Raw genomic sequence first — 22,260 nt, forward strand, 5'->3', positions numbered from 1 at the left:
ACAAACAACAAAACTCAGGTTTATATTATTTATTATTAAAAACTTCAAAGCGAAAACAAAACAGCGCATCCCTCCTCTGGACCGCGGGCTGCTTGTCCTCTGCTGGATGTCTCCTGGTACTGCATCTGCTTCACCACCTGCAGCTCTGTGAGGGAGGAGCAGAAAAAAAACAACAACAAAAAACTGTCTTTAGTGGAGATTATTAAACAGAAATGCTGCTCCTACAGTCAATCTACCAGTGTAACGTACATCACAGTTCAAGGCCTTCTTTTCCAGTATTAGTTTTCAAGATTTCTTTACTTTAATGCTATTGTTACAAGCTATTTTCACGACACACACACACACACACATTTCACATTCTCATGTCTGAAAGGTAAACTGCACGGGAACTAACATGGAAGTCATCCTGGCGTCACCACAGTGCAGTTGCTCGGTCTCCTGCAGCTCTGGCATTTTATCATCAGTCTTCATTTTACCTACAAAAACGGGGACAAACAAAAGAAAACACCAACTGTTATTTAACTTCTACAATGAACCTACAGTTTATAAAGCGAGTTACTCTAAAGATCGTGAGAAAACAACATTTACTACTTTTTAAATGCCCCGCACGCCCTCACTGGTGTTATTATGTTATTATGGCTGATTAGTAATTAAAGTTGGGCAGAGCTATTCTAAACGTCAATTAAAGCCCGTTGTGGCTCCAGAGGGAACTGCGAGAAATTTGAAGTCCTCAAGTGATGTCACTTGAGTCAGCATCATTGGGGCTCAAGACTACAAGTTTGAACATCTGGGGGAGCAGAGTTAGAAAGAAGTGCGGTGACCAGACCTCTGTAGGCCGATCCTCATCTCTGCTGCAGCCTGAGGCTACATTAGCTGCTACTAGCATAAAACACCCGAATCTCTGACCGAACTGTCAACGGTAGAGTTGCATTGTGGGTAACGTAGGCGCCAGGTTTTAACAAGGAATAAGAATGTGTGGAATAATAATAATAAAAAAAGAAAGACTATCTCTGTTTCTGCTGCATCGATTTTGATCTTTTATTCTAAACTGTCGACCATGTTATGAGAGTGCAATGTTAAATTTTAAAGCAACGCGTATATGTTTAATATATAAAAGACTGGGTTCTTCTCTCGTTCTGAGATCTGAACAGCGTTTAGCCCATACGTTGCATTTCATTAACTACTGTGGATCTTACCATGCTTTAATGGTGTGGATTCTCAGCCTCCTTCCACTGGTCGAGGCTCCTGTGGCGAGAGACAAACAATGAGAGTCTGGCAGTGAACTGGTCAGCAGGTTTCTACCATTACTTTTGTTTTATATACCATTACTATTTTGAGATTGCCACCCTTAAAAAGACAAAAAAAACGACAGCCTGTGGTTTTCTGTGTATATGTGTTTTGTGTGTGCATGTGTTTGTGCAGACAGTGACTGTGGAGATGCAAAAGAAAACCAAACATGTTTTAAATTGTAAATGCAAGTTATGATGTTATGTGAACATGCATTACAAGTTAATAACTCTTCATGTGTATGTCAATGTGAGGAGAAATACAAATATGTTGTATGAATCGTGTGAGAAAGTTAATATACAGGTAAAGTTTTAGAAAGGCATCTCAGCACCCTGAAGTAGATTCATTTGTTTACAAACTGCAGAGGGGACGAGACAAATTCATGACAACAACGTTCAAATCCTCGAGGAAGGTAATTCTGTTACAAAGCCATGTGAAGCTGGACTTCGTACTGACACATCAGGGGTGTTACTGCAAAACCCCAAACAGAGCTGGGAGCTGCACCATAACCATGTACAGAAGTAGACTTGCTCATTTTCAGTGTCAGTCTTGCAGACTTTGGGGCAGTGCCCTTTTAGAAGAGGCCATTAGAGGCCAAAAAGGGTTGTTCTGGCATCACACTCAGAGACGGACATAGAAAAAATATTTGGCCAGCTGAAGACTTAACTTAGAAAATGGATCACAGTGCAGACAGATACATCTCGACAGCCTCCAGGGCTTGATTCATGGCATTGGCTGAACACAGTGTAGTTCCCTCTTGATCAGAGCTTGTGAGAACCATAAACTCCAGGGAGCACCACAGTCCTTTTAAAGCTACACGACAAGTCCTACGTACAAGCAACAAAAAGGAAAATGCCACAGTCGTGATGTACTGTACTTTTCCCAAAATGGCTGGCTGGTCACTGGCATGACAGGACATTGAAGTTTAACAGGAAGAAGGACAAAATGTGAGTAGTGAGAGGTACTGAGAAGAAAGAGTCCAGCACTACTGCAAAATTTTAATCTCAGCGAAGAACTACTTTCACTTTTCCTCCTCACAATCAACTGATCGCTAACAGGATGTGAAATAACCAACAACTAAAGGTTTATATAAATTTGCCGTGTCTTACACACAGTCTAACACCAACAACCATCATTTAGATCAGGGATCTTAAAAGTTTGAAGTTTAGTAGTAGTTTATTTTCACCGATTATTCATTAAAGGAATATCTGGTAATCTTGCTGCTGCTGTAATATTAGGCCTGTTTGTAAACACTATTGTTGCTGCGTTAAGACTGAAGTGATTTTAGTCAGTTTATTGCATGGTTTTCTAGTTTCAGTCAGTATATTATTGTGAAGTAGTAGTCACTGTTTAAAAAGTATCAAGCAGAGCATTTTTATTGTGGTTCCGTTTTGAGAAAAATAGCATTTTTGAAGTGCATTGCCCTGTTACACTGTAAAACAAAATACTGATAGTTATTGATGGTTTTGCTGCTATTATTCTTTGTCTTACTTCTTAAGGGGGTGATCATCTCTAAGTTTTAGAACTACAGTTCCCATGATGCGTTGGGGGATGTAAACAGGAAGTATGTTGCCATGGATTCAGTGAGTTAGCCTGCAGCCTGGCACCATTAAAAGTATGCCAAATGACCTATTAGCAGTTCCTATTTGCAATTTAACCATAGATGTGTACAGACAACTAGCACTGGATTATACTTTGACACTAAAGAAAACTTAACATGATGATTCTCAGGCAAGTTCTGGTATTATAAGGAGAGTCTCCCCACCCCCCGATGATTTCTAAGCAGATTTATGGACGTTTAATCGCGATGACATCAAAGACGTGATATCCTTGGGAAGTGTCACACTGAATCTAAAAATGTGCATCATGTCTGTGTTCAGATTTAACTGAGTTATGACTCCAAGAAAGAGTGTGATTTTTGATGCAAATTGCGGCAATCTGGCGCCAAGGGTTTTAAAGTACCTGTATTCATAAGCTGTGTGTCACAGCTGCTGACCTAGTTGGTAAATGGGCCACGTCAGCAGCCAAACAACAATAACTAACTTTACGTTGTTTTCAGAACACCGGCATGCAACCATGGCATTGTGTTTGTGTTTTCTCCCCATACAATACTTGTCTGTTGTAAATAATGCACTGGTGTAGTCAGAGTATAGACACTTCCGGTGATATAGTAAATCCAAAGTTTATAGCCCTTTGGTTGAACGGAAAGTGAAGAGAAACTGCTTAACATGAACTAAGGAAATTAGTCATAATTTGTTTGAATTTAAATATTTGCCCTTTTCAAGAGAAAGAAGCCACACCAAACTATCTACACAAACACAAAGTCACAAAAGGTTGTGGTGTAAGGATCAAAGTACAGGCAAACTGCATTGAGCATTGGATTAAAAAACAGGATGTCATGACATGGGGACTTACATTTTTTACAATCCCACCCAGAGCAACCCAAGCAGTATGTGATATGTTTCACTTAAAAACTGCAAAGACATCCCAACCCAGTCCCACAAATATTAATGTTTGTAGTTTTAAAGACATCTCACAGCCAGAGACAGAGGGAGTCAGGAGTAGTGATGACAGATGGAGCAGTTCTGTCAGTTGCCAAGGTCAGTGCAATGTCTACACAACTCAGTGATAAACGAAAGCGCTAACTACTATAACATTTAAATAGTTTGAATGATTTTAATAATTTACCATGCTTCAGTGATTCACACTAGTACTGTACTTGTAAAAATAATTATGTGAAACAAAGATTGGCTTGCGCACTTGTACTGTTTCTGAAAGGGCAAAAAGCTAGCCAATATAGTAAGAATTTTAACAAATACATTAAAAAGGTACCAAACCAGAAATAATCAGTTTCTGTAGTTTTGATTAGACACAGCACTATTTGACTGTTAAAGATATAAAAGCAGTGCAGCACAAAGACAAAACTACATAAAGTTTTTAGTGAATTACAGTAGAAAATTTTACTTTGTTCATTGTTGCACACAACCTGCCTATTTCCATTGCTAATTACCTTTTAAATATGGCAAAAACTGTTTACAAACAGCAAAAATCACCAAAGAAATCAGCACAAGCTGAACGAAGAGTATACAACTGAAATATCTTGTACGGTTGTACAAGAGTTAAGCTTTCTAATGCTTTAAGTTCATTTTGCTTAAAAACTTCAAGCAATGCCAAAAAATAAAAAACAGGATACCCCTCTCTTGACTTCCAGTGTTCCCAAAATATATGTCAGTGTGTCAAGTTTCAGCACTGTATTCCACACATCTGTGGTTAGAAACTGTAGTGTTGAACCAGTGACTCAGCCGTCCATACATAGTTCCTTTCATGCATACATACAGAGAAGCCAAAGTACTACAACCACACACACACACACACACACACACACACACTGCACGGGCTATAATGTTTTACCACATCCCCACACAAAAAGGTTGAAGAACAGAGATCTGCACTGTGATGCCATTCTTTGTAAGTGTGATGCCAGAAGCCCTGTAAACGTCACTGTGAGCAGTGACATGGTAGAGAGGACAGAGTAGAGTCAAGTTATGGGACAACTGTGCATCTTGTATTATAAACATGGATGGGACACTTACCTTTACTTGTTCAGCTGATCTGTGTAAGCATACCTCTGGCTGCAGTGCAAACAAGTCCAGGCTTTACTGTCCACTGACTTCTGCAGAACTACTCGTCAATGTAACCCAACTGCAGAGAAGAGCCTCTACTGTGGACTGGGGCAGCCTGTCTTTGACAAGCTGGCTGACAGCAGCTAACGCACCTCTCATTTACCCAAAGACATGAAACATACACACGACCACACAGGCACAACACGCCATCCTCTCTTCAAACGGTGCATGGCAGGGCTCAACATTAACGCTTGCCCACGGCAAGTAAACTCTGTTCGGGCAAGTGGAATGCCTCATGCAGTTGTCCGATCGGGCAAGTGGAAAATAAATGTGATGTCTTTATCCATTTTTAAAACAGTTATTGTTGTTAGCAGTCCACTAGCCGTCCATGATGCCTTGGTGGCAGCTCTGATCTCCAACGCACTGCGCAATGAAATAACAAGCGACCGTCTTGTTGGACTGGTTTTGTTTTGTTTGGACGATTTTTGTCTGGACGATTTTTGTCATTTTATTTTGCTAATTTAAAGGTTTGCCTCTGAACGACGAGTGAGAGCCGCTTCTCAGCGACAGACTCTTGTTCAGCGAGCTAACCCAGTAGCACAAAAAGGCCAGCAATGGCAGAGAGAAGCAGCAGGGAAACAGCCAGAATATTTTCACATCTAACTCTGAATTAAGGGTTTATTTTGACCAAACCAGAGTTGGCGGTTTTTTGGTGGGTTTTATTTTGTTTCTGTTGAGGTGAATGAAGTGTATTTTGATGAGTTAACAAGGCAATTAAGCTATTCTTAGTTTGGTGAAAGAGAAACAAATTCAGAAGGTGTACGGTCGTATTTTTCTGTTTAGTAAGGAAAATGGGGCCGGGCATGGCGCAAACACACGTGCGCTAATATATCGGCAGGTCGGCGAACATTTTTAACATATCGCCCAACCCAAACATGACTATACTTCAGAATCAGAAATACTTTGATCCCAGAGGGGAAACTCAGGAATGTCAGTGTCAAAGCTTTGGTTTTTTTACTCCAATAACGCAAAGTCAAAATGTGTTGCAACACGGGACCAAACCTCTGTAATAGTTACTTTATAGTCTCTTGACTATGAACTCTTCTTAAAAATGTTGTGTCAAAGGTTTGATTTCTAATTTTACGCCACTGATGCCGTCAAATACATTGGTAGTAAGGGACATGCCTGTTCTGAACCTCTAATATAGTTACTGTGCAGTCTGTTAAGAGTGCTTGGCACCACGTTTAAACAAATCTTGACCACGAACTTCTCTTTAACGTCAGTGTCAAAGCGGTTTACTATTTTTACTCGAACAACACAAAGTCAAAATGTGTTGGTAATAAGGGACATCGCTGTTTTGAACCTCTGTAATTTAGTTGCTTAATAGTATGTTAAGTGAGCTTGGCGCCATGTTTACACAAATCTTGACAAAGAACTTTTCTTTAAGAATGTCAGCGTCAAAGATTTGATTAAAATTTTTGCTCCAATACCCTGTTCCAAACCTCAGTAATACCATTCCTTTGTAGTCTGTTCAATGTGCTTTGGCGCCACCTTTAAAAGAAATCTTGACTATGAACTTCTCATAAAAAAAAAAAGAAAGTCTGTAGGTGGGTTTCCATCCACCAGTTTTTAGGCACATTTTCAATGTGCACATCAAAAAATAAATAAAATAAACCTGAGTGGAAATTCGAGGAAATCTCAAAATATCTCAAAACGTTTTTACGCTTGGCGGAGGTGGAAAAGTTTGTGTACCGATAAAAGCAAAATGTGATACAGTCCAATGGAAACAGACTTGACTTGAAGCATGTGACTTAAACATCCACTCCACTGAAGATACGAAAAATAGCAGCAGACGAAAACAGGAATAAGATCTGTGTGGAGCGGTGAGGAGACTGTAACGTTCCTCAAATACATCAAACAAAAATAAATGCCATATTTCCAATCACGTGTTCGACATTGTTTGACTGGCGCTCATTTAATTATGTCATCTCGTTGTGTCCTCTTCTTCTGCAATGGTTTAAGGGCACCCGACTGGAGAATTAGCGCCACCAGCTGTTTCTCGACAAACCAGCTCCTAATAGTTGCATAATGGTAGTGGATGGAAACACATTCATTTGCATTCTCTGGAAATTTGGTTAGTGTCAAAGCTTTCATTTTCATTTTCGCTCCAATAACGCAAAGTCAAAGTGTTCTGCGATAGGGGAAGTTTAGTGTTTCTTGGCACAATCAGTTCAATCTTGTGTACTTGGAAGAAGAATGGCCAAATATTAAAAACTATCTTCCAACTTTACAAGCTATAGTCCAAGCTATAGAGCCACCACCTACAGTATCATGATCAACAATAAATGTACATTTCTTAAAAATAGGTGCTATTTGGTCCTCGAGAGTAATAGCTTTTCATTAACAAAACCACTCCAACCGAAGCTACAGACTTTGAATTTCTTGGTTTGGAAAGTTCCTTCTCATAGTCCAACACCTTTAAAGATGGTCAAACCTGTTAAAGAAAAACAAATTGTACACAACACCAACACACAGACATAACATTACAAGTTTTAAAATGTACACTTAGGTCAAGTCAATGAGAACTTGTAGTACTATTTTGCAGGATGTTCAGATGCTGTGTGAAGAATAATCTCTCCAGTGAAATAGTTTCTTCAACTAGCAAAGCCCTAAATTATCCTAATATTCATAAATACGTGTCTAATATGATATTTTATTTAACATTAACTTGCGAGGCACCCCAGTAGCTCACCTGGTAGAGCGCGTACCATGTATCAAGGCTTACCGCAGCGGCCCTTTGCTGCATGTCATGCCCACCCTTCTCTCTCTCCCCTGCCTTTCCTGTCTCTCACCAGCTATCACTATCATAATAAAGCAGAAATAGAAAAAAAATAAATAAATCTTATCTTTAACTTGCTATACACAAAAATAAATTAGTAATTATAAGTTTCGTAAGCTGCGTATTCACCTTTAATTCCTTACACTTTTTAAAATATCCAATTGTCTTACCAACTCCAAAGTACTGGCAGTCATTTGACTTTGACCTTTACTCCCTTGTTTTTCCATTTTCCTTGTGACAAAATCCCTTCCAGGGGTTACATTTCAGTCAGGAAATCCAGTTAAACATCTGTCCATTAAGTCACACAGACACTGGACAGTCTATTTACAAAAAAGTACTACATACATGAATCCGAAGGGGTTTGTTATTGCACTAAATTCTCTTTGTCAATCTTGATAAAGTGGCAAAAGACTCAAGGATTAAAGCATCAAAAAGCTTAGCAAAGGTATCTTTTTTACTCATGAAATGATTATAACTCAGTGTGGAAGCCATCTAAAAAAAAGTATCAAATTTGGAATAACCCTCAAGGCTGACCTTGGGCGAGGTAAATAAAAAGCTGGTTTAATGTTGTATTAATATTTAGTTTTAGGCTGTGATCTGAAAAATAGCTACACCAGCACTGATCCACAGACACAAGGGTTGTAAACTGGTTCCAGACTAAACTTATACACGTATATAAAGCATCATGTTTCATTAACCATATATATTTCAGCACCATTCGCACTAATTGTCTTACTGTTTTCAAATGTTTTTTGTACTTTTTAAAAATATATATATCTATATGCACATAGCTTAATGTTTACCTTGTTGTCCTTGTTTTTTTTAAAGCTGTATTTATGTTTATTTCTGTGCATGTACATTGAGAGCAACGAAAAACCGCAGTCAAATTCCTTGTATGTGTACACACCTGGCCGATAAAGCTGTTTCTGATATGATTAAACCAACAAACACCAATTTGGTGTTGTGGAAAGGAGCGCTCCTTTCACACTGACTTCCATTCCCACAACAGAAGTACAAGGAGTTATGTAACTACAGCATGTCTTCAAAGAAATCAGAAATTGTCAAATTAATGACTGCAGTATACTTATCAAAAATTGTTGCAATTCGGTGATGCCAATCCCTCTCAGAAAAGTAAGTACTCGCCAGTGTTTCCCTTATATTCATTCTGAAGCTACTAAAATTTCACATGATCATTAATAACAATGGGATACTAATGATTTTCACGGTTGGCTAGCTCCCTCACCTCATTCTTCAAAGAACATCTACATGAAAGGTACTGTGTTAATCACACAGTAAATGTACAGTATAGGTTACAGTGTCAGTTAATAAATGCTGCATCTTCTCAAGACCAAGAAAAGTCTTGTATGTCATTTCTCAACTGCTGGAAAAGTGAAGGGAGTTAGCCCTAGCCAACACCTCCCCTGTGCTTACGACTACGGTCTGGGAGCTGAGCAGGAAAGGCTAACAGTTTTTTGGCTGCTATCTAACATTACCTAAATTTAGAGGAAGTAAGTAAGGTTAATTACTTGATTTAGCTGCATGTCATTATACTTACATGTCCAGTGTTAAGAACGTCAGGTACAAGCTTAGACTGAACTGGTGCACAACTTTGTCCTGTACACATACTGTACATCTAGTTAAATTATATTTACATTTTCAGATGAGTCTGAAAAACTGGTTGGTTAGGAAAAGAAAGGACAACGGTGACCATGGGAGGAGCTGAGGTTAGTAAAGCAAATTAGCAATGCAAACTACTCACTAAGTTTCTTTTGGATTTTAATGTACAAATGCTGGGTAATTATACACAATGGAGTGAATCTTGCATGTCTATTTTTTTATATTAATTTCTACAGATAAATGTCAAAAGCTGTAAGTTAAGTAAACTAAGACACAAAAGGCAAACATGAATGATCCTATCTATAATGATTCAGGGGTCATTTAAACATAGTTTTCCATACCATTATAACACTTAGTTGGTGCTGCGCCATGAACGTATCATAACTAAATGACTTTTCCCAGATCTAAGTGCACTTCTGTAGCAAGTTTAGTCTTTAAGCTTCTTGGGTGTTTTTTATTTATTTGCTCTAGGCTTTTCCAACTTTTTGTACGCTGCTGGGGGAAAAAAAAAAAATTAGGGGAAACAAACAATTTCTAGACAGAATTTCTGCTCTCTCATCTGAAGTGACATTTCTCATGAAAAAAAAAATAAAATCTTGGGGTTTACTTGTGTAGGTGTTTTATCTACAGGGTTTTTCATGCAAGAGGAATGTGCATCATTGCCCAACTGCCAATCTATACTACACGGGCTCAAAGGCAAATGTGTTGGCATCCTTGTTTTAATCTTCTATATACTGTTCTGTTGTGAATCCTACTAAGGTCATTTGAACAAGTCCAGTGTTTAGGTTACTTTGCTAAAGCATTCCTGAGTACACGCTATACAGCCACAAAATCCTCCACAGTCCATAACCTTTAAAGTTGGTCAAACCTGTTAAAGAAAAAAATGTACATAACACAAACACACGTAACATTGCAGATAAACACTCCATGACATCCAAATCTATTACCAAATTCATCCAAGTATTTGTAGTCCTCTGTTTTGCAGCCATTTCAGATGTGTTTTGCAGGATTCTCAGATGCCAAACGAAGATGTTCAGAAGATTTTTCTTGACTTTCTTTCCAAGCAAAAAAATCTTGTTTTAGTTATTGTGCAGGGTGCATTATCATACTGTGTACAAGAGGAATGCTACAAATCATTTTTTAAGGTTCTTGATGTCTTACATGCTCCAATGATTTGGCAGTCTTTGGCTATTTGACAAATGAGAACAACTGACATAGGATGCATTGTAGTCATCCTGTTACAGATCCAAATGTTGTCCAAAGTGGACAGACACTTACTGTTTACAAAAGAGCAGTAGGCAAGTGACTCCAAAAGGTTGGTGGCTGAAAGCCACTTATTGTTTAACTTAAAAATGTAACTATTATAAAAAAGTAGTATCAGAAGTTGCGCTGTTCCAAGGACACTTTTGTCAACTGCACGTAATGTAAATGCACCTTCAATAGTCCACAGTCAAGCTAGTTCCAGGAAAAAATAATCAAAGTGTCCTGCTTCATCTTTCAGAATATTCTCCATTTCCATAACAAAAACGCAGTCAAGTGTAACAATTATACTTGTCAAGATTCAAGTTGTAATTATTACAAGAATACTTACACTCACTTTACAGCCCACCTCCTCCTACCACACAACTCTGAGAAATGCTTGCTGAGGCAAGCCAGTGTCCATTTGATGCCAAGTGATGTCACAATACCTCAAAACAGGTACTAACATGATTAATGGGGAGCGGCCAGCAGAATAAAAATGTCGAAGGACACCTTAAGAACGAGGGTTTCTTTCATATGATAATTATATAAAATGTTAATAGTTTGACAGTTTCTTTATGTAGTGGGCAATCAATCAACCACAGAGTTTAGGTACAATCTGTGATCCAGTTGACAACAAACAGGTAGCCCACCATCAAAATTCAAAACAGATTTGGTAACTCCATTATCTCAAGGTATTTAATACCAGGCATTATGTTTTTATTGCTCCCCATATTGAAGACTTTGCATCCTGGGTAGAAGGCAACCACGACAGTTCTCTTGATACGATTTGTGGGCTCTTTTGTCTTGTAATATTGCCACAAATGACATTAATGCAGCTACAGCTTAACATGTCTCCTGAAATGCAGATAGACTTGTCAATGGGCACTGTTGAATGTGACTCAATTAATGATATGAGGCAGTGTGAGAAGGTGCGTTTGTTGTCAAATGTCACCTTCAACAACAGATCTGGGGGAAATAACAAAATGAAAGCACTGTGGACCCCGGCTGTACCGAAGTAACATAGTAAGGCTTGTCCATGACCAACAATTAACTAAAAGAGCATGCTGAGAAAACTTCTTTCAGCCAAATAACCTTGTATCTGTGCAGCACAATATAAATTAAATTAGAATTCAGTGTAAAATTGTATTGGATTATGAAATCAATACAACTGTGATAAGATGTAAAAGGGAATTCACAAGCTGTCGACAGTGAAATGTTGTCATGACATGTCTTGTCAGTAACAGGAAGTAGAAAGTAGAAAAGGTGTAGCAGAGACAGGCCATATATTCCACTCCAGAATGAGCCATAATCAATGCAGTTTACCTTGCTTATAACTCTGAAAGCCTGGGCACAGAACTGATACTCTGGATTTCTTGTCTTCTTACAGGTCCAGCAAAATGATTGCTACAACTTGTGCACGTTTAGGATCCATTTTCTAAATCCAACATTGGCTATGTTTGCTTACTCTCATGTTACACTAATGTCATGTAGCTATGAAAATCGTCATTAATTCATAAATATTTTGAATTAAAAGCAAGAATTTAAAAATATATTAAGAGTAAGAACTGAATAGAATTGGTCACGGGGTGGCCCCTTGCTTGCTTTATGTTTTTTGGAAAATAAGGGATGACGTTTTCATCCATAGACAGAACTAAACTTGCTTTAGTTTCAAAACTGACCACTATGCATGTTGGTCAAACTGAGCTCCTTGCCAGTCAAGCAAAGGCAGATTTACACATGCCAAAAATAGTGCGACTATAATATGGACAGTCGACTCATAAAATTTCATGTCAATTACTTCAGTCAAGACAAACTCTGTTGACCTCTGTTGTACCCAAAAATAAGTCCTTAACAGAACTGAATATGACTACGTTTACATGCAGGTTTGTAAAGGTTAATCTGTCTTTAGATTAGACAGTGACTGGGTGCCAAACAACATCTAAGAAAATGTTTTTAATGTTGCCACTTAGGGGACTGAGGTTATGTGCTTATTTGTTTAACTGCCATTACACTTTAATACATGGCCAACATCTACACACTGAAGCACTTTTGCACTTGGGCTTTCTCAGGGCCTTCTCACACCTGAAAGGCCGAACCAAGGTTCGTGTTATATTGTACACATTTGATCCGGTCAGTTTTGGTTTCACACTGCAATCATGCAAGTGCACTAAAGAACTATACATGACATCCTGTCATCATCACCTAGCTGTACTTACAATTGATTGATTTGTAGATGGGCGTGCGTCTGACGTCGGCGTGTTGTCAATTCAGCAGGTAGCCTTTTATCGCAGTTTGAATGAATGGAGAAAAATTAATGAACAGTTTCATTTTGTTGCCACTATAATAATAATTTGGTCTCCTCTCCCCACGTTTTGTTGCGTTGTTTTTCCTTTTTCCGGTTCTGACGATAGCCTGCAGATAGAACTTCCTGTAATTGGTCCAAAAGTCCGAACCATCCAAAAATGTTTTCACACTAGAAACGAACCGAACCATGGTTAACTTGATCAGGACAGAGACCACCTCTTTTCATAGGACCTCGGTTCGTCGTCTGGGGGAGGTTTTACATGTGTAATTTTGAGTCAGATCAAAGTGACAGTCCCAAAGTCTGGACCAAACGAGGTAGGTGTGAAAGGGCCCTTGTATATCCATCTCACTGCCAGAAGCATAACTGAGACTAAAAGTGTAATGATGTCCATCATCACATCATTAAGAGAAATACAAACAAATCGGGTCATCAAAAGGTTGTTGCTTTTATAAATGGACGAGATCTCATAACAATTTTAAAGACATAATCCAACTCCAAAAGTTTTATGTCACCTGTCCATCTACGAGAATTGACGATTTTACTAACAGACATGGGTGAGCATGGTGATCCTTATATTATCATCATCGTTAGACTGCATGTAAACGTAGCCAATAACCCCAGGTTCCAAACATGCACACAAAACACACACTAATGTGGACTGTGTGTCAGTGACAGACCGAGTACGTGATATGAGCAGAATGTGTTTGTAAGAAGACGAGTGTGTGTCCACTTGGCTACACACAACCACACACACTATACCACAGGCTTTCTTAAAGGTTCTATGTGTAGTATTTCTGCTCGCCTGAAGCAAGACTGTAAAAGCAGAGTTACCGAATGCCAATGAATGAAACACGGTAAACAACTCAGTGCACCCACTTGAGTATGAAAAATTGCTTTTTAGCACGTTTAATGTTTCACAGAGAGGAGACTTATATTTCCACTGAGTGCAGTGTTTGTAGAGTGAAATGGCAAAGTTGTGCTGGGTGCCGACTAGTCTATAGACTTCTTAGCAGATGCTAAATGTCTTACCAGTGTTATTTCGCACTATTTATGTCTCAGCTTAATTACTTCTTTGTTAAAAATATAATAAACTGACATGGTATCTGCTGGGAAGAAAATAAAGATGCAAAGGATGGGTGGGGCATTTGCAGCGAGCATACGCTTCAGACGGGGCCACATGTGTTTTTTAGATTGTGTTTTACGCATCGCTGAACGAAAGAGGTCAGGACTCTGGCAGAGATAACACATAGACCCTTTAAGACCTAACGTGGCAGATTTATCCAAATTATTTAATTTGTGCAAACAACCAACTGTTGGAATTTGGTTGCTTTTCGAACGTACTGTACGTTTCAACTTTTAGGAATAAATGTTAAAGGTTTGTCCTGATAGAACCAATGTCTCTTTATTATAATACATGCTTTGACTCCAAATGTATGGCACAAAACACAGCCATAGAAAGTTGAGAAAAATGTTACAATTATCACTTCACGGCGACTCACAGAGCATAATACATCTAGAAAACAAAATTATACATGGGTCAGAAAGAACTAACGGACCACACGAGGTTGACCTCTCTTTCCATACTACTGACAATACAAAATAAAAAATGAAAATATTGACTTTGTCATAAAATGAGTAAATTGTCAGGCTAAAATGTAGCAACAATTTAAACTTAAATACAAGAAAAGCATGTTTGGATAATCTATACAAATGGTGCTGCTGGGAGCGTCAAAGAACAGCGTTTAAAAACGGGGTTTCTTAGAAGGACCATCAAACTCCTCGCGGACCCTCCCGTACCCGGGGTTACCAGGACCCATTCCCCTAGGACCGCCCTGGGCGAAGCGCTCGTTGCGCTGTGGGGGTCAAATTTGCCAGGGAGGCAGATAGGAAGGTGGGGAATAAGGTACGGGATGTGTTCAGTGCGCAAGCACACAGTTCATGTCCATATGGAAATGTATAAAAATGGTATGGCAATAGAGGTGATTTGTTTTAAATCATGAGCAGATTTACAAAACAACCAGCAGGAGACACATCCGGAGAAACCGTTCGTTCCAATATGAAGGTCCACAGGTGCCACAGGTTACATACGGAAAAGGAAGAGAGGGTAATGCTTTTGTTAGTCAGTGCCTACCTAGTATGGTCTCTCCAGTGCATGCCAAGACTAGCCTATAGTCTTTACTTGTTCTTAGGTCTAGCATTTTGTAAATGCTGACCATATTTACCTCTTCATGATCATTTAATATAGGAACAGATTCATACCTAACTCTCTTGGGGATATTTACTTTAAAAAAAAAAACAAACATATTTAATAATTGTATATATTAATATAAGATGATAAATAAAACCCAAACATTTTGAATTCCTTTGTTGCAACCAGAATTCATGTTTCCTTTTTTTAAATTTGAAAAAAGATATGAAATTAGGTGCCACTGTAACAAATTCGGACTGAATTAAGTTCTAAAGTTTCCTGAAAAGAAATTATGGTGTATTAATCTGCTGTCCAGCAATCATGGCACCTCTTATGGCACTGCATTGATAAAATGGAAAAACCTAACTAATGGTCTTCAATGTGACCAGAATCTGAAGTACAGGAACTGTACCAGAAATACATGTGTAGACTTTTGGCACTTGGGCACAGTAACATGTAAACATTGCACAAGACATTCAGCACAACCATTTTTTCCAACAAGAAATGGAATTTGTTTATCAATATGCACTTTATATGCCAATTCAGACAAGTTCTGTGAAACTACAATAGTGTTGGAAAGAGTGAATGTCTCAAAAGCCAAAAATCCAACAGAGGGGATGGCTTTGATTTACAACTACAGGCTACAATGGAACAATATAATAAGAACAGAACATAAATGTAATGTAGTAAGAATGTAGAATATGAATATATCCTGAAGTGGATCTACCCAACATGAATCTGCTCAGCCTACTAAATTATTAATGACTTTAACTGAGCTTTACATTAAGATGTGACTATAAAAAGTACAGTGTGTCAAGGTGCACACTTCATGGATTGTCAAACTGTTGCATTGCCAACATCAACATTGCCAACAAGCTTGAACCTAAAAACAATTCTTAGTTCTTCAGCCTTTTCTAAAATAATTTTAAGGGCAAATGGTGCTTTATATTCATAGCCAGACTAAATACTTATGCCGAGCTATTATTTATAGTATGTGTAAACTAAGTTTGATTTGTCAAAAGCTACAAATGTGAAGCGCACCATTTTTCAAACACAAAAGTAAGTTGTCAAAGCCTGCTTAAGAAGTTTCTGGAAATACATTTCATTCAGGACCTACAATGTTAACACACATTTAGCCGTTCTTACTGTCAACGGCAATCCAGAAACAAACCTAACATTGGTACTACAATTCTGCCAGAAGCATAGATCTCAAGCGTTGTCCAGTATTCACCAATATCATCCTAAGAACAAACGGTCACAAGGCTTTGCCTGCCCCCATCAATTAATCCTGCTGTAATATACAAGTGTGAATATTTTTTTCAAGATTGAATGCCATATACCGTCAGCCTGCACTAAAAGCATTATAAATGCTCAGTTACAAAAAAGATGTTGATGAGAAGGTAAAGGTTGCTGGTCCAGAAGATGAACTACACCCCTACACGTAGCATGTTCATATACAACTTCCTTTCTTCTCATGACAGGTGATACATGAAACTGCTAGCACAGTATGAAAAAAAGGGATTTAAAAACTAAATAAACACATTGTCAACAGTTAAGGGAAAAAACACTGGTAGGTGCCATTCTGCCTCCGGTCAAGAAAACATGCCTGTCCCGCTCACATGAGACAGGGCTTGCAATAGCAGTCCACTACACAAACGATGTGATAAGAGTGAGCAGAGCCACTGAAGTCTGTCTACAGCTGTCAGAGAGCACATTGGAGAGCAATTTCTTATGATTTAGTGCAGGTTGACGGTTCTGTAGCTGGAATGCACTAAGATGAAGGTAACTGAGGGGGCTTGGCTTGCCACTGAAAGAAACAGGTAGCATATCTGTCACAGTCAACAACCAGCAAGCCATCCGAAGACAGCTGGGAACACAAATCATTCATATTTTCTCATGCTGCTTGGCCAGCTGGCCTTCGTGTTCAAAATCAGCTGGGAGTCTTTCCAACAAAAAGGAAAGCCGAACAAACTACATTAACTACTAATCTTCCAAAAAGTGGGATACGTTACCATTTCGTTGCCCATCAAGCCTCCTGATGATGGTCCCTGCTGTCCCTCAAAGCCCAGTCCACCCATGGGGAACTTCTGGTTGGATGCACCAAAGGGCATATCTAACAGAAAGTACACATACATACGTCAGTCAAACTTCTAATGGGGCCTGTTCATGTCAAAGCTGATGACAAGATACATTACATTCACACAGATATCAGTGTGTCATTCCAAAGGGAATCACACAACCTTGAAAGAGAAAACCTACCTGAGTGCTGTATTACATACATATACACTCAACTGCCAGTTTATTAGGTCCCTCTAGCTGAAACTAATGCAGTCCGACACCTGCGAAAAATCCAACTCACATAACGTTCTCTTTTTGTTGAAACTGTTTTAGAGAGGTTCTGGTTCAAATTTAACTTCTACTTGGAGGTTGTAGTTTGTGGTGCTGTTGAATTGAATTGTGTTATATTGACCGGTTTATAATATTAATATTTAATCATTGATCAGTAACTGATATACATAGAGTATAGATCATAGAGTTGTTTCTTGAATGAAATTACTGAAAAATAACTTACCACCCATGCCCATAGCTCCACCCGGATTCATTCTCATTTCCCTGTCCCTCTGCAATAAAAAGACAAGAAAATAAACATTAAACCGGGCAAATATTGATGAAGTATCTTGTTGCATTGCATTTATGTAATAGTCTTGTATTCTAATTAAGTTTAACTCACATCCATGAAGTTGCCCATCCTGTAGTTCTCTTCACGCTGGCGGCGCATCTGTTCTTCCATCTCCCTCTTGCGAAGCATCTCCTCCTCCCGCCTGCGTCGCTCTTCTTCTTGTCTGTTTACAAAGAGGAAAATCAAATGGGATCCACGTTTAACATTACTTAACAAATTAGATTTAATTTAACTCATTACAAAGGGAGTACAATGGTCAAAAATGTAAGAATTTACAAATCAGTGTAACAAAGCTGTAAAGCACCATCCCTGACAGTGAAGGAAGGAGTATTGTGTTTGAGAGGACGCCCGGATCACAATAACATCTGCTGCAATCAACAACCAAGCAAAATTATAATGAACATAAATACCTGAGCTGCATCTCCTTCCTCTTTTGCATCTCCTGACTGTGCAACTCCTCCATGCGCCGCAGTTCCTCCTGTCGTCTCAGCAGATCTGAAAGGAAACATGAAACCAACACATTTAATTGTGGTACCTGAACACCAGGGCACTCCACATCATGTAAATGACATCTTTTGCAGTGATAAATAGCATAAAATATAATCAAACAGCTGTAGGCTTTTGTTTCGTTTTTAAACCTGACATCACTTGCCTTGTCGGAGCAGGTTAGCCTGGTGCTCATGGTAAGCGTCCTCCATCTCACTCTCCAGCTTCTCACGGGCCTCACGCATGTTCTTCTCCACCTGCTGCCTCTGCTGCTTCTCCATTTCATCCAGGGACTTCCAGCGCTTGGAGTACTCAAATTCAAAAGTGCCTGGACGAGCAAAACGAGGAGGTTCCTCGCGCTCTCTATAGACGCAATCAACACAATATACAGTATGTCATGTTTACATAATTGTATCTGCACCATAGTCCTGTTGAGTTCTGCCCTATCAGATTGGAAATACTAAAGCCATGCTAAATGCTCTATAGTAACATGGGTGCAAAAATATTTTGCGTCGGTGGGAAACAAATGCCTCAACAGCAAATGCAAAACTGTCAATGATTCTTTTTAAACCAGTACTTTATATTAACACCCCAATATTTTGATTTCAACTTTTCATCAACTTTATACAGTAAGCAATATGGATATCTGTGTTAGTCGCCAACATGGGGTTTTAAAGGCTGCCGGCAACATCCTTTCTCCTTCACACAGATTAACATCTGCCACTCCACACAGAAGATTGATTTTTAACAGCTGCAATCCCTGACCCCCCCCCCACCATCTGCTGCCCACAAAACAATGACTTCAAAAATAATTTACATAATAAAGGCGATTGCATCAGAGAGACTTAACTACACCATATTCAGCTCAATTTCAAAACATCTTTTCTAATACCCACAAAGGCAAACCTATGGTGTGAACATGACAAACAGTGATATGCTTACGCTTGATATCTGGGGTTCTTCTGTGCCAATTTCTCTGGAAGACCATCTTCATCATCAAACTGCTCCAGGGGCTCGACAACGACAGGCCGGGGTTGCCTGAAAATGGTGAAACGAATAAAAGACGAATAAGCGAGGGTTTCAAGCATCTTCTATGGAGGTGTACTGACTCACTGACCACAATGCAAAGGTGTGCTTTTTTTTTTAAAATTAATTAATTTTTTTTTTACTTTAGCTGCACTTACGTGGTGAGCAGAAAGACACCCTCATTGCAACGATCCAGTGCCTTTCTAGCAGCAGGTTTGGAGGCAAACTCGACAATGCCCTTGCCTGTGGAGCGCCCACGGTCATCTACAATGACAACAGCCCTCTCGACCATTCCAAACTGTGAGAAAGCTTCTTCCAGGAGCTCATTGGAAACGAACGGCGACAGATTCTTCACAGACAAAGCTGCGGAGTGTGTGGCAAATCGGACACGCAGGGGTCTGCCTTTCATGGGTATGTCATCCAACTCTGCTTTTGCTATCTCTGCAAGTGCACGGGACTCCTGCAAGAAATCAAATGCAACTACTTTTAAGGGATCTGTTCAACCCAAATTAACAATATTTCACAAGCTTGTGAAATTCTATGATACTTGTGTAAATTTAAGAATTGGATGTCTTACCAATCGGATGAAACCAAAGCCTTTGCCTTTGTTGATGAAGACCTCGCTGGGCTCCCCATATTTCGCGAACAGTTTCTTGAAATCTTCCTCCGTTATGTCATTGGGCAGGTTGCCAATGAACAGACGGCACCGCTGTGTGTACGACTTCTCACCGGGTTTCAGCAGCATGGACAGTGTTGCCCTAAACTCCTGTTAATTAACAATAACAACGTTAAGTTAAACTCTTAAAATGTCTGTGCTAAACCAAATAATACCATGATACTCAGACGACAAAACACACAAAATGATATTAAAAACAGGGATAGAAAATGTTTTTTAAAAAATCACCTAGAACTAGACATCTTGAAATAGTCGTGTTCGTATACGTGGTCACGTAACGTTCATTCGCGTCTTTATTCTCCTAACAAAACGCCCATCCCCCCATTCACCGCGGTGCCCAAAGGAAAAATAAGCTTAGCCTATATTTTCTGTTTAAGTTCATTTTAACTAGCATGCACGAGATGGAAAAAACAAAACAAAAGGGTGTCAAAGTGCAAAACAAACACTACATACTGTATGTTATTTGCTTTACCTGAATTTTTTTCGACTGTAACGTTACGGGTTTTGGACAAGATGGCGGATAGCTGAAGCTAAAGTGCTAACCCCGAGTGCGCGTGATTTCTGTCACCGCTAGAACCGCCATTAGCTGCAACAGGCGGCTAAAGAAAGACAGCCGTTGAATGCAAGAAAGCACCGCCCGGGCTGCAAAGTGTTTCAAATCGAGCTCAAACTGAATGAGCTAGCGTTAGCTAACAATGGCTGTCGACGCCATTCGCAGCAGAAAATGGTATACCAAGAATAATATAGACCTTTGGATGGCTCCCGTCTGACTCGGCTGCAGCGCTGTTTGTGGCCCTATTCTCCGGAACCTCCCGGTTCATCATCGGTGGCCCTGTCCTCTGGCCTTGTGGCTTCGGGCCTTGCTGTGGACCTGGCTTCGGGCCTTGCTGTGGACCTGGCTGTGGACCTGGCTGTGGACCTGGCTTCGGGCCTTGCTGTGGACTTGGCTTCGGGCCTTGCTGTGGACCTGGCTTCGGGCTCGGGTGTGGAGGCTGCTTCTGTTGCTGTCCGTTAGCATTTCCCACCGGTGACTTCAGCTGCTGGTTCTGGTTCTGGTTTTTGTTTGCCTGGTTAGGCTGAGGGGAGGTCATGTTAGGTTTCGGCGGGGGTGACTGAATCTTCGGCGGAGGCGTAGGGGTTGTCGGTGTCCGCTGCTGCTCCTGCTTTTGCTGTGCCGGTGGTTGCTGCTGCTGCATCGGGCCTTTCATTGTGAGAGCCGGGCCGGGACTCGGCGGAGGGATGATTGGCAGCGACTGGTTCTGTTGTGGCTTCTGGGGAGTCAATTGTGGGCCCTGATTCGGCGGTCTGTTGAAGTTATTATTTGGTCCCCTCCGATTTTGGTTCTGATTTTGGAAAGGATGGCTCCTGAAATTTGGGTTTCCCATTAGCCCACCTCGCATTGGGCCGCCGGGCCCACTGCCTCTGCGTTGCTGGAAATTATTCATCCCAACGCCGCCGCGATTACTGTTAAATCGAGACATTAATCCTTATATCAGCGAAAACTTAAAATACTTAAAACGTTATTAATTTGCTGCGTAACAGCCGTCTCCTACCGATATTTGCAGGTCAAACTCCTCAAAATGGCGACTAACGGTTGCGCATAGAGGGGTCTTTCTTTCTCCAGCACAGTGAGAACCGCCCCGCTACGCTCATTGGTCCGCTGCTCAGCAGGAGGCGTCACCAGGAAGTTCAGAATCTTTTGAAACAAACAATTCGTTGGACTTCTTATTAAATGTGACTTTGAGCTATCCAAATTACCCATTAAGTTGTCTAAGTTTCATGGACAAGTTCTCCAGTACTGGAAATTAATTTATAATCATAATTTTTCGCCCCATGATACACCTTTATGGAATAACAGGTATATACTGATTAGAAAAAAATCCTTCTTTTACAAACACTGGGCTGAACAGGGTGTAATGCTGGTTTTACATTTACTGGATGACAGGGGTAATTTACTTAACTATTCAGACTTCATTCACAAATATAATATTATTTGTTCTAATCAACAATTTACACAAGTCACCAATGCGATTCCACAAGCTATTATTGGTTCTGTCAAAGGTTTCTTGATGTACACGCACTCTGTTCCCCAACTGTTTCCCTTAACTATTCAAAACATTTCCTTTTTAGACAAAAAATGTAACAAGTTCTTAAGATCAGTTTTATCCAATGTATGTTTTTCCTTGCCTTTAAGAAGACGAAATATTATGAAAGGTTTCACCAGTCAAAATATAAAAAAGTTCAGATGTAACTATTTAAAATTTCCTGTCCCACCCAAAGCTAAAGAGGTA

At 39.7% G+C, this 22,260-nt stretch overlaps 1 protein-coding gene across 2 annotated transcripts; it reads right to left on the minus strand.

The window, feature by feature from the left end:
• Positions 1-14: 14 nt before the first annotated feature.
• On the minus strand, positions 15-21,746 carry sfpq (splicing factor proline/glutamine-rich). Of its 2 annotated transcripts, none has more exons than XM_044171913.1 (13): positions 21,523-21,746; positions 20,719-21,433; positions 19,871-20,059; positions 19,452-19,753; positions 19,210-19,305; positions 18,434-18,630; positions 18,192-18,276; positions 17,833-17,944; positions 17,674-17,722; positions 17,114-17,214; positions 1,197-1,245; positions 395-476; positions 15-145 (listed from the first exon to the last, which is right to left on the minus strand). In XM_044171913.1, the coding sequence occupies exons 1-11, from the start codon at positions 21,729-21,731 to the stop codon at positions 1,219-1,221; spliced, it is 2,082 nt and encodes a 693-aa protein (XP_044027848.1). In that variant the 5' UTR covers positions 21,732-21,746; the 3' UTR covers positions 15-145; positions 395-476; positions 1,197-1,218. The 2 variants fall into 2 exon arrangements, with proteins under 2 accessions (XP_044027848.1, XP_044027847.1); XM_044171912.1 differs by having other exon boundaries at positions 1,197-14,766.
• Positions 21,747-22,260: the final 514 nt, after the last annotated feature.

The sequence above is a fragment of the Siniperca chuatsi genome, linkage group LG17, assembly GCF_020085105.1.
Source record: "Siniperca chuatsi isolate FFG_IHB_CAS linkage group LG17, ASM2008510v1, whole genome shotgun sequence".
Classification (NCBI taxonomy): Eukaryota; Metazoa; Chordata; class Actinopteri; order Centrarchiformes; family Sinipercidae; genus Siniperca; species Siniperca chuatsi.

Coding starts and splice junctions, on each gene's coding strand:
- sfpq (XM_044171912.1), bottom strand. CDS start 21,731: ATGGGTAATTTGGATAGCTCAAAGTCACATTTAATAAGAAGTCCAACG. Junction 21,434..21,522: donor AGTTTGACCTGCAAATATCG/GTAGGAGACGGC, acceptor TCGATTTAACAG/TAATCGCGGCGGCGTTGGGA. Junction 17,215..17,673: donor TGGAGCTATGGGCATGGGTG/GTAAGTTATTTT, acceptor ACTTTCTGTTAG/ATATGCCCTTTGGTGCATCC.